Source organism: Drosophila suzukii, chromosome 2R (genome assembly GCF_043229965.1).
Source record: "Drosophila suzukii chromosome 2R, CBGP_Dsuzu_IsoJpt1.0, whole genome shotgun sequence".
NCBI classification, from domain to species: Eukaryota; Metazoa; Arthropoda; class Insecta; order Diptera; family Drosophilidae; genus Drosophila; species Drosophila suzukii.
In genome coordinates this window covers 16,190,795-16,206,734 of record NC_092081.1, presented here as the reverse complement: position 1 = coordinate 16,206,734, position 15,940 = coordinate 16,190,795, and the positions used below count along the sequence as shown (strand labels likewise).

At 43.7% G+C, this 15,940-nt stretch overlaps 3 protein-coding genes across 6 annotated transcripts; 1 reads left to right on the top strand and 2 right to left on the bottom strand.

Moving 5' to 3' along the window:
- Positions 1-1,418: 1,418 nt before the first annotated feature.
- Positions 1,419-4,099, bottom strand: Arf6 (ADP-ribosylation factor 6). Of its 3 annotated transcripts, XR_001767832.4 has the most exons (5): positions 3,888-4,099; positions 3,084-3,200; positions 2,256-2,558; positions 1,878-2,192; positions 1,419-1,805 (listed from the first exon to the last, which is right to left on the bottom strand). XR_001767832.4 is itself a non-coding variant. In XM_017084893.4 (4 exons), the coding sequence occupies exons 2-4, from the start codon at positions 3,163-3,165 to the stop codon at positions 2,050-2,052; spliced, it is 528 nt and encodes a 175-aa protein (XP_016940382.1). In that variant the 5' UTR covers positions 3,166-3,200; positions 3,888-4,099; the 3' UTR covers positions 1,419-2,049. The 3 variants fall into 3 exon arrangements, 2 of the variants coding, with proteins under 2 accessions (XP_016940382.1, XP_016940385.1); XM_017084893.4 differs by having other exon boundaries at positions 1,419-2,192; XM_017084896.4 differs by having other exon boundaries at positions 1,419-2,192; positions 3,918-4,095.
- An 882-nt stretch (positions 4,100-4,981) lies between these two features.
- LOC108017981 (uncharacterized) lies at positions 4,982-9,346 on the top strand. Its single transcript, XM_065863928.2, has 3 exons — positions 4,982-5,178; positions 5,275-6,609; positions 6,664-9,346. The coding sequence occupies exons 1-3, from the start codon at positions 5,134-5,136 to the stop codon at positions 8,605-8,607; spliced, it is 3,324 nt and encodes a 1,107-aa protein (XP_065720000.2). The 5' UTR covers positions 4,982-5,133; the 3' UTR covers positions 8,608-9,346.
- Xpc (DNA repair protein complementing XP-C cells homolog) lies at positions 9,337-15,643 on the bottom strand. 2 transcript variants are annotated; one of them, XM_070994798.1, is made up of 6 exons: positions 15,186-15,643; positions 14,326-15,125; positions 10,511-12,504; positions 9,988-10,455; positions 9,755-9,923; positions 9,337-9,699 (listed from the first exon to the last, which is right to left on the bottom strand). In XM_070994798.1, the coding sequence occupies exons 1-6, from the start codon at positions 15,371-15,373 to the stop codon at positions 9,422-9,424; spliced, it is 3,897 nt and encodes a 1,298-aa protein (XP_070850899.1). In that variant the 5' UTR covers positions 15,374-15,643; the 3' UTR covers positions 9,337-9,421. The 2 variants fall into 2 exon arrangements, with proteins under 2 accessions (XP_070850899.1, XP_016940807.3); XM_017085318.4 differs by having other exon boundaries at positions 14,326-15,122; positions 15,186-15,642.
- Positions 15,644-15,940: the final 297 nt, after the last annotated feature.

Genomic DNA, 15,940 nt, shown 5'->3' with positions numbered 1-15,940 from the left:
CAATATAAACAATTTTTTTTTGGAAAGTTTCACAACAATAGCTTTAAAACTGAGACTAGTGTATGTAGAAACGGACAGACGGCGAAGATGCGGATATGGCTAGATCAACTACATACATATACATACCTTATAGGTTCAAAAACGTATATTTGAAAAGTCGGCATTTGTGGTTTTGTATTATAAAACAACAAAGGAATACATAAATAAATGACTTAGGGTCGACTCTATCTGTGCCAATCCGTTGTACTTGTGTACTACACATTATCAGAGCCTCGAATTTCTTATCGAAATCAAATGATTTGAAAATCAAACCTTTTCGTGTTTATACTTTATTTTCGATGGATTCTGTAAAATTGCTTCTCAAATTAAATTCACAAAAAAATTAACAGGAGAGCAGATACCCGTTTCTCAGCTAAGAAGAAAGCGAGAGAGGTGGAGTTTTTCAAGCAGCAAGACGACTGGTCCCCAGATTGCACACCAAATCAATGCGCCACCTAGCGGCTAAAACCTGGCGCCCACGTTTATAAAGATTTTGTAAAAGTGTAGATTTGACTTCGTTTTGATCATAATTATAAAAAATCAAACCAAAATTTTTTTAAATCATTCATTAAAAAGTTATATGCATATAATCCATAAACCCTTTGGTTTTAATTCGTCTTCTTATTTTTCAACCGGTTTCTTCTATGACCCCGAAATTTACTTTTCGGGGGATATTTGGTATAAAGAGACGTCTACAAAATTGTAGTCGCATGCTTGCTAAGCATTATTTCTTCAGCTTTTAGTGGTAGCTATGTTGTATTATGCGGCTTTTATTAGTCATCTAAAGGATGAAACCTCTGACAATTGAACTGTGAATAAAATACTACAAATACAAAATGGTTTTTCACTGCGGCGCATTCTTCTAAACAAAACTATTATGCACGGGTAATCCAAAAATTAAAATATAGGTTTTTTCTGTAACAAAATGTGAGCAGCAAAAACAAGACAACAAATTTTAAAAGGTTATCGAGCGTATTTTTTTGCTTGTTAATACCTATACCTACAAATACCAGAAAAATAAGAATATATAATTCATTTGTTTATTCATATACCAATGTAACAAAGCGGTTTCAGGTCAATGTCAAAGACTTTCTTCATAAACTGAGGGATGATTGGCAAACAAAGGTAGATTTTTGCATGCCTTGTTTAACTAATCATAATCAGGTTTCTACAGGTACACTTACCCTCCAAGTTATGGCAATGAAAGTGGCATGTTTACTTTTCGAATTGAGCGCTATTTACAACCAAATGCGTTTGACACTGAAGTCATGATGCCTCGTTTGGCAATCCAGGGATCTATCTTCCTATCGGCAAATACCCCATGGAGTACAGTAGCCCAACAGCTACTCAGGAAAATAATAAGGGACCATAGGCACACATTGAGGAAGGCACAGTTACTATTTCGTTATATTTTGAAGACTCAGTTTTAATCTAAATAGGCTTGTTCAATTGTTTGTTCGGTGTTTTCTTTTATTTCGTTTGTTGTTGTATATGGGCTTTAATTTGAATATTTATTTACAATTTATTTAAGACTCGTTACACCCTCGATCAAGTCAAATATAGTAACAGTTGCAATAAACAAGCTTTCAACTTATTGCTTACGTGTCTCATCAATATAATTTACAAGAAAAACTTACTTAAGGCTAATCTCCGTTGATGTTTTGCTTTATGTATGTCTCTGTGCTTCACGCATAATTTACTTTACGGTATTTACCGACTGCTTATATTGTTGATGCTTCGTTTATTTGTAGTAATGTGTATTTTTACTAGTGAGAATATTGGTTGGTTAATTGAGAGTATATATATATAATCACTATATATATCTGACTTCTACATACCATTTTTAACATTTGTATTTTATGTACGTTCGTTATTACGAATTGGGCTTTTACTATGCGCTTGCGGTTGGTTTTCTTTGTATAAATAAAATAGAATAATTTTCGCTTTTGCTTCGCTTCGAATAATACATGCCATATACATTCATATAAGAAAAATGCTTGATTACGATTCTCATAACTTATGGTTCGACGTTAACCAAATGAGGCCCTCGGACAGCCCATCGCCGGATGTGGCACATGATGGTTGTACATACCAATTGCGATCTCTTATTCTAGTTAAACCTAGTTTTTCCTGGATTTCATGTGGTTTCATTGCTAAAAGTTAAAAAAGGTAGATCCGTTAGCAGGTTGAAACGATTTTCTAGAGACAGTAGTTACCATCAGGCAGATCCTGTTTGTTAGCAAATATCAGTATGATGGCGTCGCGCATCTCCCTATCGTTAATTATCCTATGCAGCTCCGTGCGCGCCTCGTCTATCCGATCCCGATCCGCACAGTCTACGACGAAGATCAGACCCTGTGTACCCGTGTAATAGTGTCTCCAGAGCGGTCGAATCTTATCCTGCCCGCCGACGTCCCACACATTGAACTTGACGTTCTTGTACGTGACGGTCTCCACATTAAAGCCCACAGTGGGTATCGTTGTAACTGATTGCCCGAGTTTTAGTTTGTACAGAATCGCTGTGGGTGTTTAAAGAAAAGATCAGTTAATAAATCAATTAGGCTCATGAACAGAAAAACACAGGCTTAAATTCGATTTTGGTCTATTAACATATAAAGATCTATGAATTTGATTTAATTAGTTTAAAAAACTGTCAAGGCGAGTTTAGAATTTTCAATATCTGGAAATTAGTAAGTTTTAGCTATTGCAACGTTAATGTTTTCTTCCCCATCCAATTTGGGAAAGAATAAACAAATATTTAATTACAACTCACTTGAAAACATCCAGAGAAATTGATGGGAAGGTTACCCTATATTATAAACGTTTGATGAATTTAATCGAACGACTGTTTCCTATACATTTAAATCCACTTTAATGATGTGTTCTGTTTTATAAGAACGACTAATAGTGTCAGATATGCCTATCTGAATACGTAACTGCGAAGTCATAGGGAAAATTTGGTTCCCAACTAAGATATGTTTCTAGTTCATCGCAGAAGTATCTAGGACGCAAAATCGAATTTAAAAGGCTTTTGATGTGCTCACTTGTTTTTCCAGCCGCGTCCAGTCCGAGCATGAGAATTCGCATTTCCTTGTTGCCGAAAATTTTTGATAGTAGCTTTCCCATGGTGCTGATGTGTCATCCATTAAACCTTAGCCAATCTGAAAAAATTGAGTTGAGTTGACAAGGGGTTTCAAGTGAGCATGCATATCGGCAAAATGTTGGCTGGGCGAGATTCAGGGCAGGGTCAGTGAATTTCCAGATAATGGTGCCATTGTAATACAGTTTGCTTTGCCGTTCTGGCAGTTAACATATCAATTTATGATATAAGAACGCCGACGCGCGAAGGCGCGCAAGTGATAGTATATGTACATATATGCAGGGCGCACAGAGGGCCATACAAACACAGGCAATTTGGTGGCCATATAGAGCTCAATCGGCGGCGGAAGTTAAGAGCATTATTTTGCATAATAATATCACTTACATTGTCAGCACATCGCTGAAAAGCGAAAAAAAAAGAAAGAGCCAGAATTTATCAGTGAAGAGCTTCCATCACACACAAACAAACACCATACACATATATGGGGAGTACAATTGGACAGATAAACAGACTATAGTGTCTCGTAAATTAAGGCAGAGTTATCTCAATTGCGGCGGACTTATCGCTGGCTCCACTGAATGGGTGGGTGGGTGTACGAGCCCCGCCACGCCCCGCCCCGCCTACTAAAGCCGGCTTGGGACTGCGACCACCGATATCGGATGGTTTTCTGGATTCTACGGAATTTCGTTCGCTCGCTCTCTCTCGCTTGCCTACGTCACAAACACGCCCGTAACACACATATACACACCCAAGTTTCCTGACGACCGCCGTTACGCACCGCTTTCCAGCCCAATTCGATCCACGCCGGCCTAAAATCAGTTAACATGTAGTGCCAAAGTGCGCGGGCCAGGCATAAAATGCATTTGCTAGCACACGGCGGCCAAAAAACTATAACTAACAACAACAATTTTGCACTAATCTTCTTGTATTTATATTACACATACACGAAGCAATGTGAATTCAGGTAATGCGCTAAAAAATGCCAAAAGCGCCTGGGCAAAAATACCGAAAGTACTTAGTTTACACGATGCACGGCAGTGACACGTTACTTTTTGTTATTGCAGTTCACGAGACTGCGATTTCTTGTTTGCCTGTCAAGGCAACGTTGTGAAAATTGTTCACTACTTGGATATAAAAAGACGTCGACAAGTACTATGTTTACCTTTTAATTTACAGAAAAAAAATATTATCCGCTCCCAAAACAGTCGAAATATAGAAATATACTAAAACCATTACAAAATGTTTACGACGAATACATATTTTTTTTATCTTAAAATAATGTTTGCACGATTGCAACAGGTGGAAAAATGTTCCAGCGGAATCTGTCTACAACTCAGTATGTTAAAAAAAAGGTTTCATGTAACAACTCAAAAGCATTTACTTTTTCAGTACATTTCGAAATTTTTTAGCCATTGTTCGGCGATTTATCACTGGAGAATCTGACGTAACACTTAAGTAGAGATAGAATTTTGACTAGAAAATATAAATGTGTTTCTCTTAAATTTTGTTTTTAGTGGTTTCCTGTTTTTCTTTTGAAACTCGAGGTATGTAGTAAACACAGTGTTAACACTATTTCAAAGTAATCGTGATGACAAACTCGATGGAGTGTAAAATGGCTCCTCTCACTCTACCAATTTCGAATTGAGTAGAACCATGATACTTCAAAATAGTTGAAAGTTTCAACTTTAAAAAATGTTCTCAAATATACCATTAAATACCAGATCATAAATATACTTTCGACTCGACCTCAGGATTTTAGAATATATCAATAAAATATACCATATCCTGCAATCGATATTAAAAAATAGTTATCTAAGCCTATCGTCGCCATCAGCTGTTCAAGGGAGAAATCGGTAACTACATCGATTGATTTCAGCTTCTTTAGTCAACTTCATTGTTTTATTTTTAAGTTAAGCAACACTTGCTAAACTTACGGGAAAGGGAATAATGGAACTGAGTTAGTCGTCGAACAACCCAGACTCGACTCGGAAAACATGGCAGGCATTTGTCCCCGGGAGGCGGTTCGGGTGAAAGTGAAGGCAAGTGAAAGTTCAAGAAGGCGGAAGGGCTAGACAACAAAGGAGCTGCTCAAACGGTGACCCTCTAACAATCTCTTTCCAATTGAATCCCCTTAGAAATGCGAACCAACTTCTGCACGACCAGAGTGGCGGAAGTTCTCCGTGGACCCGCAGATCACCACGCTGGAGGTGCTCTATTCCCTGCTGGCCAAGGCCTTCGACGTCAAGTCGGATTTCTCAATCAAGTACAAGGCCTTTGACCCGGCGGGCAACGAGATCTACCTGGCCGTGCGCTCTGACTGGGATCTGGACGCCGCCTTCCTGCGGATCCACAACATATCCATTCAGACGGCCTCGGAGCCGTGCCTCATCCTGCAGATCGACGTCAAGCCGTTTACGGTTGTCAGGGAATGTGAGAGGGATATGGCCTCCCCGGGTAAACCCTCCTCGGGATTGGGTGCACCTGGACCCACCTCTGCCGCTCCCACAGCACCCGCTCGCGAGTTGATGTCACCATTGCAGTCCTTAGGAGTCTCCCAGAAGTACGTGCAGCACATGCAAACCAAACTGGGCAGCTCCATCTTGAACCAGATGGAGAAGACCTTTTCCATCGTGCAGAAAGCGTTCAATCTGTCGGAGGAGCACATGGCCAATCTACCGCCACGACCGCCTATGTGTGACAGCGAGTTCCGGCTGTTTCTGGACGCTCTGGGCCAGATTCAACGTAAGGACGAGCTGCATAGGGTCATCTTCCTGGGCGGCATTGATCCCAGTTTGCGGCGTGTGGTGTGGAAGCATCTGCTCAACGTTTATCCCGGAGGCGCTAATGGGCTGGCCCTTGATGGGCACCAGCGGATGGAGTTCATGCGTCGCAAGTCTGAGCAGTACTGCCGACTGAGGGACACCTGGAAGGCGGCCGTCAAGCGAGGCAGTGTGGCCGGAGAGCTGGCCTACGTGACCAGCATGGTGAAGAAAGATGTGCTGCGCACGGATCGCCTGCATCCATTTTATGCAGGCAGCGATGACAATCAGAACATCGCGGCGCTCTTCAATATTCTCACCACATATGCACTCAACCATCCAACAGTATCCTATTGCCAGGGCATGTCGGACATTGCCTCACCCCTTCTTGTCACCATGAACGACGAGGCGCAGGCCTACATATGCTTCTGTGCCATAATGGCACGAGTGCGGGGCAACTTCATGCTGGACGGTATTGCGATGACACAGAAGTTTGCCCATCTGACGGAGGCACTGAGCTTCTATGATCCAGAGTTCTGGGAGTACCTCAAGTCGCAGCAGGCGGACGATTTACTCTTCTGCTACCGTTGGCTGCTGCTGGAGCTAAAGCGGGAGTTTCCTTTCGAGGATGCGCTGCGCATGCTGGAGGTGCAGTGGAGTTCGCTGCGCTACCGGAGCGGCGGGGAGCATGAGCTGCCACTCTTTGAAAAGGTTAGTGTGAGATGCAATCTCGCTGAAAAATTATTAATCATCCTTCACCTACAGGAGTTCGTACCCATTACGGATGGATCCATACCCAACAGCGCCAGCACCTTCTCCAGCTCGTATAGCGCCACGCCGACCAGTCCCTCCTATCTGCTGACCAAGCCGCGCGAAAATCCATATACCAAGGTATGCGCCCTGCGCCGACAGAGTTCATCAGCCTCTCTGAGCTCACTTAGTTCATCGTTGGGGACCGGTCATGCCCTAGACAATACGAAACGCTTAAATCATAGCCTAGACGACAATATGTCGCGCCATGCGACCGCCGCTGCTCGTCGGCAGAGACGAACTTCTTCCAAGGTCCATCAGAGCCTGGATGAGACGAAGATGTTGGCCCTGATCGAAGGCGCCATGGATAACACGAGTATCAAGTTGGCGCAGGAATTGTCTGGCGGCGAGGAAACCGAAGATGATGATGTATTTGATAGGAAGGAATCGCCCAGCTTTCTGGAAACCAATCCGTTTAAGGATGATGCCCAGAGAGCGCCAGAAAATGGAAACGACGCAACACCTCCTGTCTCGCCAGGTCGAGCCTTTCTGTGCAGTTCGTCCTCATCGACTCTGGATGAGGACTCTAGAGAGAGGAAGTCTAAGGTGCAGCCCAATAATATCCTGACCGTGAGTAACATTATCGCCAAACAGCTTGCTACGAATGCCAGCCAAGTGAGCGAAAGTATGAAGCGAGTAAGCACCTCCAGTGGTGGCCACTTCAAGGATCTCAAAGAAAAGCTGGCAGCAACCAGTCGCATCGGGCTGTCCTTTGATGGGGAAAGGGATGACGATGGCGATCGGAAGATGCCGCCAAAGCTTGTGAAAAACTTTAATGAATTTCTCAATTTTGCAACTATTAATAAGAATCGTATATCCGATCGTTTTGCCACTCAGCCGCAACAGGCAACAGCATCGACTTCGGTCACTAAACCGCTGGTTCAGCTAAGCAAAAGCGGACTGGGTGGCTCCCAGGACGAATCCGATTCCTCATCGCAGCCGGAGACCAGCTGGAGTGCTTCCACAGCCGCGACGGCCATTCAGCAGGCACAAGAATTGAGCAGCTATAACCTGCAGCTGGATTTGGAGAGCAATCATCTGTGCGAGCCGGACGATTCAAACACACCGGATCAAGATCAGGACCCCGACCAGGAGTACTACCCCATGACGACTGCTATGACTCGGGAGCTGCGCTTGGAGGCCGAAAATCTAGATCGTCAGGTTTTCGGACTGCCTTTTACGGAGAGCGAGAGGCGGGAAGACATAGAGTACGAGAAGCTGGATAAGGACGCATTGGATTTAGTGGAGGATCTCAAGGAGAACGAGATCATAACCTGTCCCGATGTCAGTGAGCTACATATGCGACGCCGTCAGCGACTGGCGGCCAAGAGCAACAGCGTCCAGCAAAGCGAGTCGCATGCCTTTAATCCTTTCATCGACGAAAGCCAACTTCTCATGGATGGGCACAATCCACTGGGAATGCGCAACAGCAGCAGTTTGCCAGAGGTCATTCTGCCCATTTCCACTGAGCCCAGTCTGGTGGAGGTGTCGCCTTTGGTGGAGATCGCCACGAACGCAGATGACGAGAGCGCCTACGCAAGATCCCCTCAACGTTCAACGCATGTTAATGGGGTCAGTGGACTAAACGCCACGGCGGCTGCACTGCCTCCGCCCTCGGAATTCGGTGGAGGCAATGCATTCCTCATGTTTCTCTGCCTGACCCTGCTGCTGCAGCACCGCAACACGATCATGAAAGCTGGCATGGACTACAACGAGATAGCTATGCACTTTGATAAAATGGTGAGGAAACACGACGTTACGCGGGTTCTCAATCAGGCCAGGCGGATGTTCGTGGAGTACCTCAAGGCGCATAGCAGCCCACAGCGCCAGAGATCACCCAACGGGTCTGTTTCCAATGGAACCACGGGGGCCAACTTGACTGCTTCGTTGCCGGCATAAGCTGGTTATAATCCTACCCGGCTCTTGTAAAACCGAATTATTCCCACAGTTTGGACTACCAGTTAAGTGAGGCAGCCTCCTGAGTATCTTGCCTTTTTTATGATTTAATTTTTAACTAAAACTATTCAATTTGTCATTAGATATTAGCTTCAGATATCAATGTACCTTATTTCCAAATGTATTTGTTTAGACTCCTCTCCTATATAAAAAGAAAATATCATCTCCCGATGCATGATATATCCTTAAACTCAAAAGTCAAAGTGGCTAAGTAGTCTTGCTCAATGTAGACGGCAGAGTGTGTAACCAAAGTCTTCTTTTTTATACGTATACGGATTTTGTACTTTCTTATTTTAAATTAAGCTTTTATTTATATTTTACCATATATGTATGTAACTGCACCTATTTTGGCCAAACGATCAAATGCGGAGTGTTTGGTTAAAAATCACTTTATTTCTCTAGTCTGCTAAAGCATTCCATGCTCTTGTAAAGATAATATTTTAGGCTAAAAAATGCAGCTAAATATTAATTTCTGCAATTAAGTTGACGGACCTATAACCGAACTAACTATGATCTTATTATCTTTAAACGTTCTGTATCTTAAAAATCTCCAAATTTAATCGGAAAACAAAGTAATTTTGTAAATTAAAATTGAAACCAAATGGTAAGAGTTAACGATGTAAACTTACGAAAACCAACTTTTAAACAATCGATTAATAAACGAATTCGAAATAAATACAAAGCATACAATTTATTGGAATCAAAAAAATGAAAGAGACTTCAAAGAAAACAATAATACGGACATGAATCAGAAAATTCAGAAGTTGTATTTTTTCTTAAGCCGCTCGCGAATAAGGACACCTTTGATCAATTTCTTCCAATTTCCATAGACGCGGGTTTCGTACTTCTCCTGCTCCTTGCGGACCTGCTCCTGCTGATCCTCTTCCCAGGCGGCCTCCACCACTTCGCGGAACTCCTCGCAAACAATGAAGCCATCGTACATGGGATGGCAAGCGCCCTGATGGAAATCGAAGCCTACCACTGCATTGGCACAGTCGATATTCAGCTTCTTACAGATGCGTATCAAACCGGGCACTGTAATTTAATTTGGAATTGATTATGGCGATCGGGAATGAATTATTTAACTTACATTTCAGGTGCACTGTCTTCTTGGGCAGCATACAGGCCTTAAAAAGTTCAACATTGCCATAGGCATTTCGCGGCACTATTCCATTCTCAGCAGTAGGTGGATCATAATCCTGAGTTTGCCAATAGCCGAAGATCTCCAGTGGCTGGTCCTTAATAACAGAACGAGTTAGCTGAAAGATAACAGTCCATTTTTTAAACTTAGTATATCATTTCAAAAACCAGCCAGGTAATTACCCTATCCCACTTGGGACGCGCCTTGACCACCTTGTAAGGCTGTTCGCCTAGCTTCACAACTCGGGCGCTCTTGAGCCAGATTTCCCGCGAATGCAAGACATGTACACAGTCCCTGGAGTAAATCGCTTCTCCACGGATGAAGCCCAAAGTGGGCGCGTCGGGCGGATACAGACTTTGGAACTTAAGCAAGTGCCTTTCCAGAACATAAAGCGGATGGTCCTTGAATTCGGTAATGGACTTGGGTAGGGGTTTATTGGCGTGGATGCGGCGCAACTGCTCATCCTCCGTAATGTCGCGCTTCGTGGGACGCCCGAGATACGGGGTGATGGTTTCATCCAGCCAAGCTTTTTCTACGCGGGCCTTGCGCACAGTGGTGCACCAACTGGAGCAGTATCGGGCGGTCACATCCTTTAGGCTCTGATCGTCCTGGAAGGCAAACACATAGGCCAATCCTGGCGTTGCATTTTTCTGTTGAGAAAGGAAATGGTTACTAGATAGAGGCTACAAAGTCATCGGGACTCACCCTTATGGTGTCGACGCAGTGCAGTTTGCCTTTGAACATATCTATGCAGATCCACTGCTCCTCCACCTCCGACCACACCTCAACCCACATGTCAGAGGCGTCCAATCGACACTTAACCCTTGAACCGCCCTCATCATCTGTGGACATCACTCGCCGATCTTTGCGCAGGTTTTGCACTGACTTGGGCAGTACAGGAGCCTTCTTCACCGGCTTCGCAGGCTCGAACACCTCGTCGGATTCCTGTGAAACTTTCAGCTTGTCCAGCCGAATGCGCTTTTTAGGCAGTGGCGCATCGTCACCGCCATCCAACTGAGGAATGGCCAGCTTACTGGCTTTTTGGTCACGGGTTCGCAGTTGACGGGTTGGTACTGCTTCAGATAGAAAGTTTGGAGAAATTCGGGCCTTGGTTTCCGGGCTCTTTTGGCTCTTTTGAGGAGCTGGAATGGGATGGACTGCAGCGGATTTGCCCCCAAGAAAAGTCGGCGAAATGAGTACCTTTGGGGACTTGCTTCGCGATCGGGTTTCCTTGGCGCTGTTTTCTGCCGGATTAGCATTCTCCGCATCACTGTGCTTGGCATTTAGCTGCTTTACCTTGGACAGCACAAGTTTGGGTAAGACTGGGGATCCAATCAACTGCGGTTTCTCCTCTGCTTTGCGTTGTGTTGCGCCCCTGCGTGTGCGACCGGCTACTGGAGAGAAGGTTTCCAATGGAGCGATCCTAGATTTCTTGCTATCTCCTGCTTCAGCCATATTATGAGTGGTGACCCTTTTCAGCAGGGACAACTGTGGCTTAGCTACTATGGGAGACATGTTAAGAGCTGCCTTGGAGGTACTTGGCTTGTCCTCAAAAGAAGTATCTGATTTACTGGAACTAAAAGATTGTTGGTTCTTTGATTTTGCAACCAATTTTGAGGACAGACTCTGCTTTAAAACCTTCTTTTCTTCCAATTTTGATGAACTTGATTTAGTACGTTCTGAATTACCTATTAACGGTTTGGGGCTGGATGGGACACTTGATTTCTCTTCAACAGAAGTATCGGATTTGCTGTAACTGCTACTGGATTTTAGCTTTCTTGCTTTTTCACCCAGTTTAGAGGAGAGACTGGGTTTCAAAACTTTGTTATCATCCTTGGCTATACTTGATTTAGCGGGTTCAGCATCTTTTTTTGTGGGTTTGGAAGTGGAAGATGATTTACTAACAGGTTTACGGCTATCCTTCTTCGGACTGTTCTCTTTGCTTTTCTTTTCAGACTCTTTTGAAGCAGTAGACTTACTGCTTACCTTTTCCTTCTTTGCTGCTGCTGGCTTCACTGGCTTCTTATGTTTTGTGGGCTCCTCATCCTCAGCCTTACTCTCCTCCTCCTCCGATTTCGCCGTCTGGCTTTTGTTCTTCTCATCTGGCTTAAGTTTAATGGGAATCAAATCACTAGCCGCCGGTCGCAGAGGCAACGGCTGGAGATTCACGATCAGACGACAGTGCATGCCCATTCCCCGCGCAAGTACAACGAATATGAAGATCATATCCTGCTTGCAGCGGGCTTCCTTGCGCTTGATCTGCTCCAGCAAAGACTCCAAAATGGAATGTTTGCTGTCCGCCGATTGCTCGGAATATAAATTGGGACTCAGCAGCTTGATAGCCGTTTTAAACCATGTGACAAGTGACTGAAGATACTTCAGTTCGGTGCCCCGCTCCGTGGGATAGGAATTCTGGCTGGGCAGGAGTTTAAGGGCAGCCTTCATCAGGGCATCTGACTCGCCCAGCAGGCGGTTGTACTTTAAACTGCGAGCAATCTGGCACATCAGGCTGACCTTGTGCATGAGCAGCTGGCGGTCCTTGATGTCCCGGTTGAGGCGACGCTTTAGGGCCAACTCCAGTTCATGCTGGGTCTTTTGCTCCTTGGTGGGACGAAGTCCCTGCAGGCCCACGTGAATCTCTAGGTCGCCGGAGATGTTTGGGGTACCGTCTTCGTCCTCGTCGCTGGAAAGATCCGCATCTGGAAAGGGAATTGGAATCGGGGTGATGATATGGCACTGAACTGAATGAGAAACAGTGATGGAAAGGGTTTGGTTTGGTGATTCTCAATATGTCTAGTTTTAAATTTTGTACAAAGAAACTAAATAAAGTTGGAACGTTATTAAGTTATAATGAATGAAACAAATATGCTAAATGCTAATGTTATTTTTACCTAAATAAACCAGTAATAAAATATTAATCCTTAGGAAATTCCCATCACTGATGATAATGCGGGAGGATCAGGGCAGGGAAGGCAGGCTAAAAACACCCAGACAGAGAGCATGGATTCCTTTCAACATTTTGCATTTATTTATTTATATCATTTAAAGTGCATTTTAAATTTCAATCATTGAGTTAATTACAATCAACATTCACTAAATTCCGCTAAAATTACGAGTTTTATTTGATTTATTGCATCGTTTTTTCAAGAGTATATCATTAATTAATTAGATGTCGTACTCTGCATGCATTTTTGTATGTTAAGTGAATACAATTTTGCTAAAGTAAATTCGTTCAACATCAGTTCTAATTCGTTAGCTACTTGTTAATTTCTGTGAAACACTTGCAATTGCCATAAAGTAAGTACACAAATAGTAGACTAGGCCATTTTACTAGCTATTAAAAATTATTTTTGTATATTACTGGTTTTGCGTTTAAAATCCTCTTGTATTTCATCTTTTGATTTGGTTAACTGGAGTCTTTTGGACTTTGACGTGTTTAGCTTAGCGTGGCAAACAGAAATTGAAAACTCACTAAAACAATTAAAATAAATGCATTTTCTGAGTAAAGTATTGTTGATTAACACATTTTTTTTAGGTGTGTGTGTGCAGACATTTGAACCACGTTTAGAATTCCGTAAACATTAAGTTTATGCTTTTGACTTTTCATCCATTTAACACGCAGATTGAGCTAGAGCTAGTGCAAAAACTTTTTTAAATGTTCAGTTGATTTCTTTTGATTTTGTTGATATTGAAAAAGAAACTTTGATTTAACAAGCTTTTATGATGATTTTCCATTTAATCCTTTTATCGACCTAATACATTTTTTTGCGGACAACTGTGTACCTCATGCCGCAGGAATCTTGGATTTGGCTTGGCATCTCCTAAACTAGGGCATGCATCAACGGACTCATGGCCTGGTTAGTGGATATAAATAGGTTAGTAAGCCAAGTTACTGGATAAAGCGTTCTCATCAGCATCTCATACGCTAGTTTCTCAGTCTAATCGACTAACAATATGTTACAGTAAATAGGTATATTGTAGATTCATGGCCATTATTTTGACGCGGCTCTTCCGAATTTACATTCATGCATACAGTTGCGATTGAAATAAGAGCATTATATATTTGGGCTATTCCTTCTGCTGTTATTTATACAATTGTTTAGTATAAAAAATAGGTATTGTACGTTTTAAACTCTAATATTCATTGGTTAACAATAAACGTGAACAGAAAAATGTTATAATAAATGTGTTAAATTAGTAATTATAGAATTGTTATACAAAAAACAGTCTAACTGAATACCACTATATAATTGAATATAACAATATGTAAACTCATGCTCTTATTTGGACCGCAACTGTACAGGTCGGTTAGTAATTTCTATCTTTTCACATCGACAAATAAACTTAGTACAAACAAAACTACACAGTCTCATACAGAGCAATTTGGAAGCTTATTTTTGTTCATCAGATACCAGAAATGCCAGCGCCACAACCAACTTGGGTAAGCATGCTCCACTGCCTCCTGCCAACGCCATCTCTTCCTGGAGATTGGCCGTCAAACTACTTGCATTTTCGCCTACCTGCCACTTCCTCAAAATCGGAATCATCGGTGTCGCCCGCATTGGCAACCACTGTGGACACGGGTCGCGTCTTGGTGTGGCGCTTTATCCGTGTCGACTTGGTCTTGCTCAGGCGCGACGGTTCATCCAGAGTCGGAGGAGCTGCTGGTGGTGCTCCTCCTCCAGCCTTTCTCCGCTGATTTCCCTCCCGCTCCTCTACCTCCACACTCTGGTAGTTCTGGTTCTCGCCCAATGCAAGCAGCGCATTGACATCCATGGTGGCAGCCTGGCCTCTCGGCGGAGTGGCCGTAACATTCCGCTTGCTCAGTGCATCCCTAGTGCGCTCCAAGCTGTTCGCGTTCTCCAGGAGACCGCGAAAGTCGAAGGCATTGCCTGCTTTATCCTCGAAGCTGCTCTCGTTGTTGTCCTCTGATCCGGAGCCGGAGTCCGAGAGGTTCGTGATGCCCGCATTGCAATCGAATTGGGGCGCCGGCGACTTCTCCTTTTCCTTCTGGCCGCCGGCAAAGAAGGTGGAGTGCAGATCGAGATCGGCGGGATTCACCAGGTAGTCTTCCACACTGGATTCGCTGCTGGAATCAGCGGGGTCGTGCTGATCCCGTGCACCGCTTTCATTGGGCGTTCTTACGTTTTTTGAACCAGAAGCCCGGGGCGAGTTATCCTGCTGTTGGGATGGTGAAGTGGGAAAGGTCTTTGGAGGCGGTCGGTACTTGTTGTACAGCTTGGAGCGTAGTGACTGACCAGTGGGCTTGCGTTTCTTTACCGACGAGCCCTTGATGCCGCTCGGCGGCTTGTGATCGCTGCTTGGGAAGGAGGATCACATGAGTTATTGGAGGATCCTGCAGCTGGCATGCCCTACTTACCCCCTTTTTCCCGCCACCGCGGAAGATCGTCCGCTGGAGCCTGCTGCTCCTCCCTCCGCCTGCAGCTCATCGAAATCACTGTCATCGTCGTCGGATGACTCGCCTCCCTTGGCGTCCTTGCTCGGCTTCCACTCGTCCTCGCTGGCCGAGAAGCCCTCGGACACGGAATCCTCCTCGTCGTCGGACATCTTCCCTTTTCTTCGGGCCGTTTTACATTTATGTATCGATGCGTGCCACTTGGTATTGATTTTTACTGCGCAGTTTTTTGGGACACGCGTTACACAAGAATATCCTCTGGGCGCTCACCTCCTGTCCAGCTTTGGTCCTGCTCTTGGTTGATAGTTTTGGGCCTGGTTTTAGTTCGGCTTTGGGCGATTTAATTCAATTGCGAAATTCAATTCACATTTTCGCGCTTGGTGTGACTCTGAGAAAAACACTTTGTATACCACTTTCATGGATTGAAATATACCAAAAATATAAAAAGGTCATGCTAAAAAAAATCGATGTTCAAGACCATATCGATAGTTCTTAGTTCTTGAGCAATTTTAAAGGATTTTTAAAGGATTTGATTTAGTGCGAAGTTTATTTTAATGATTCCAATATTCTGCGGCGCCCACAGTTTTAATATCAGAATTAAAGAACACTATGTCGTTCTCAAAACTAAAAAAATTCGTTTTCCGTAACGTTTTTGCGTTTTGCAATGTAAAAGGAAAAAAATTGTATAATTTAACATTTTTGTTTATTATCTTATATGC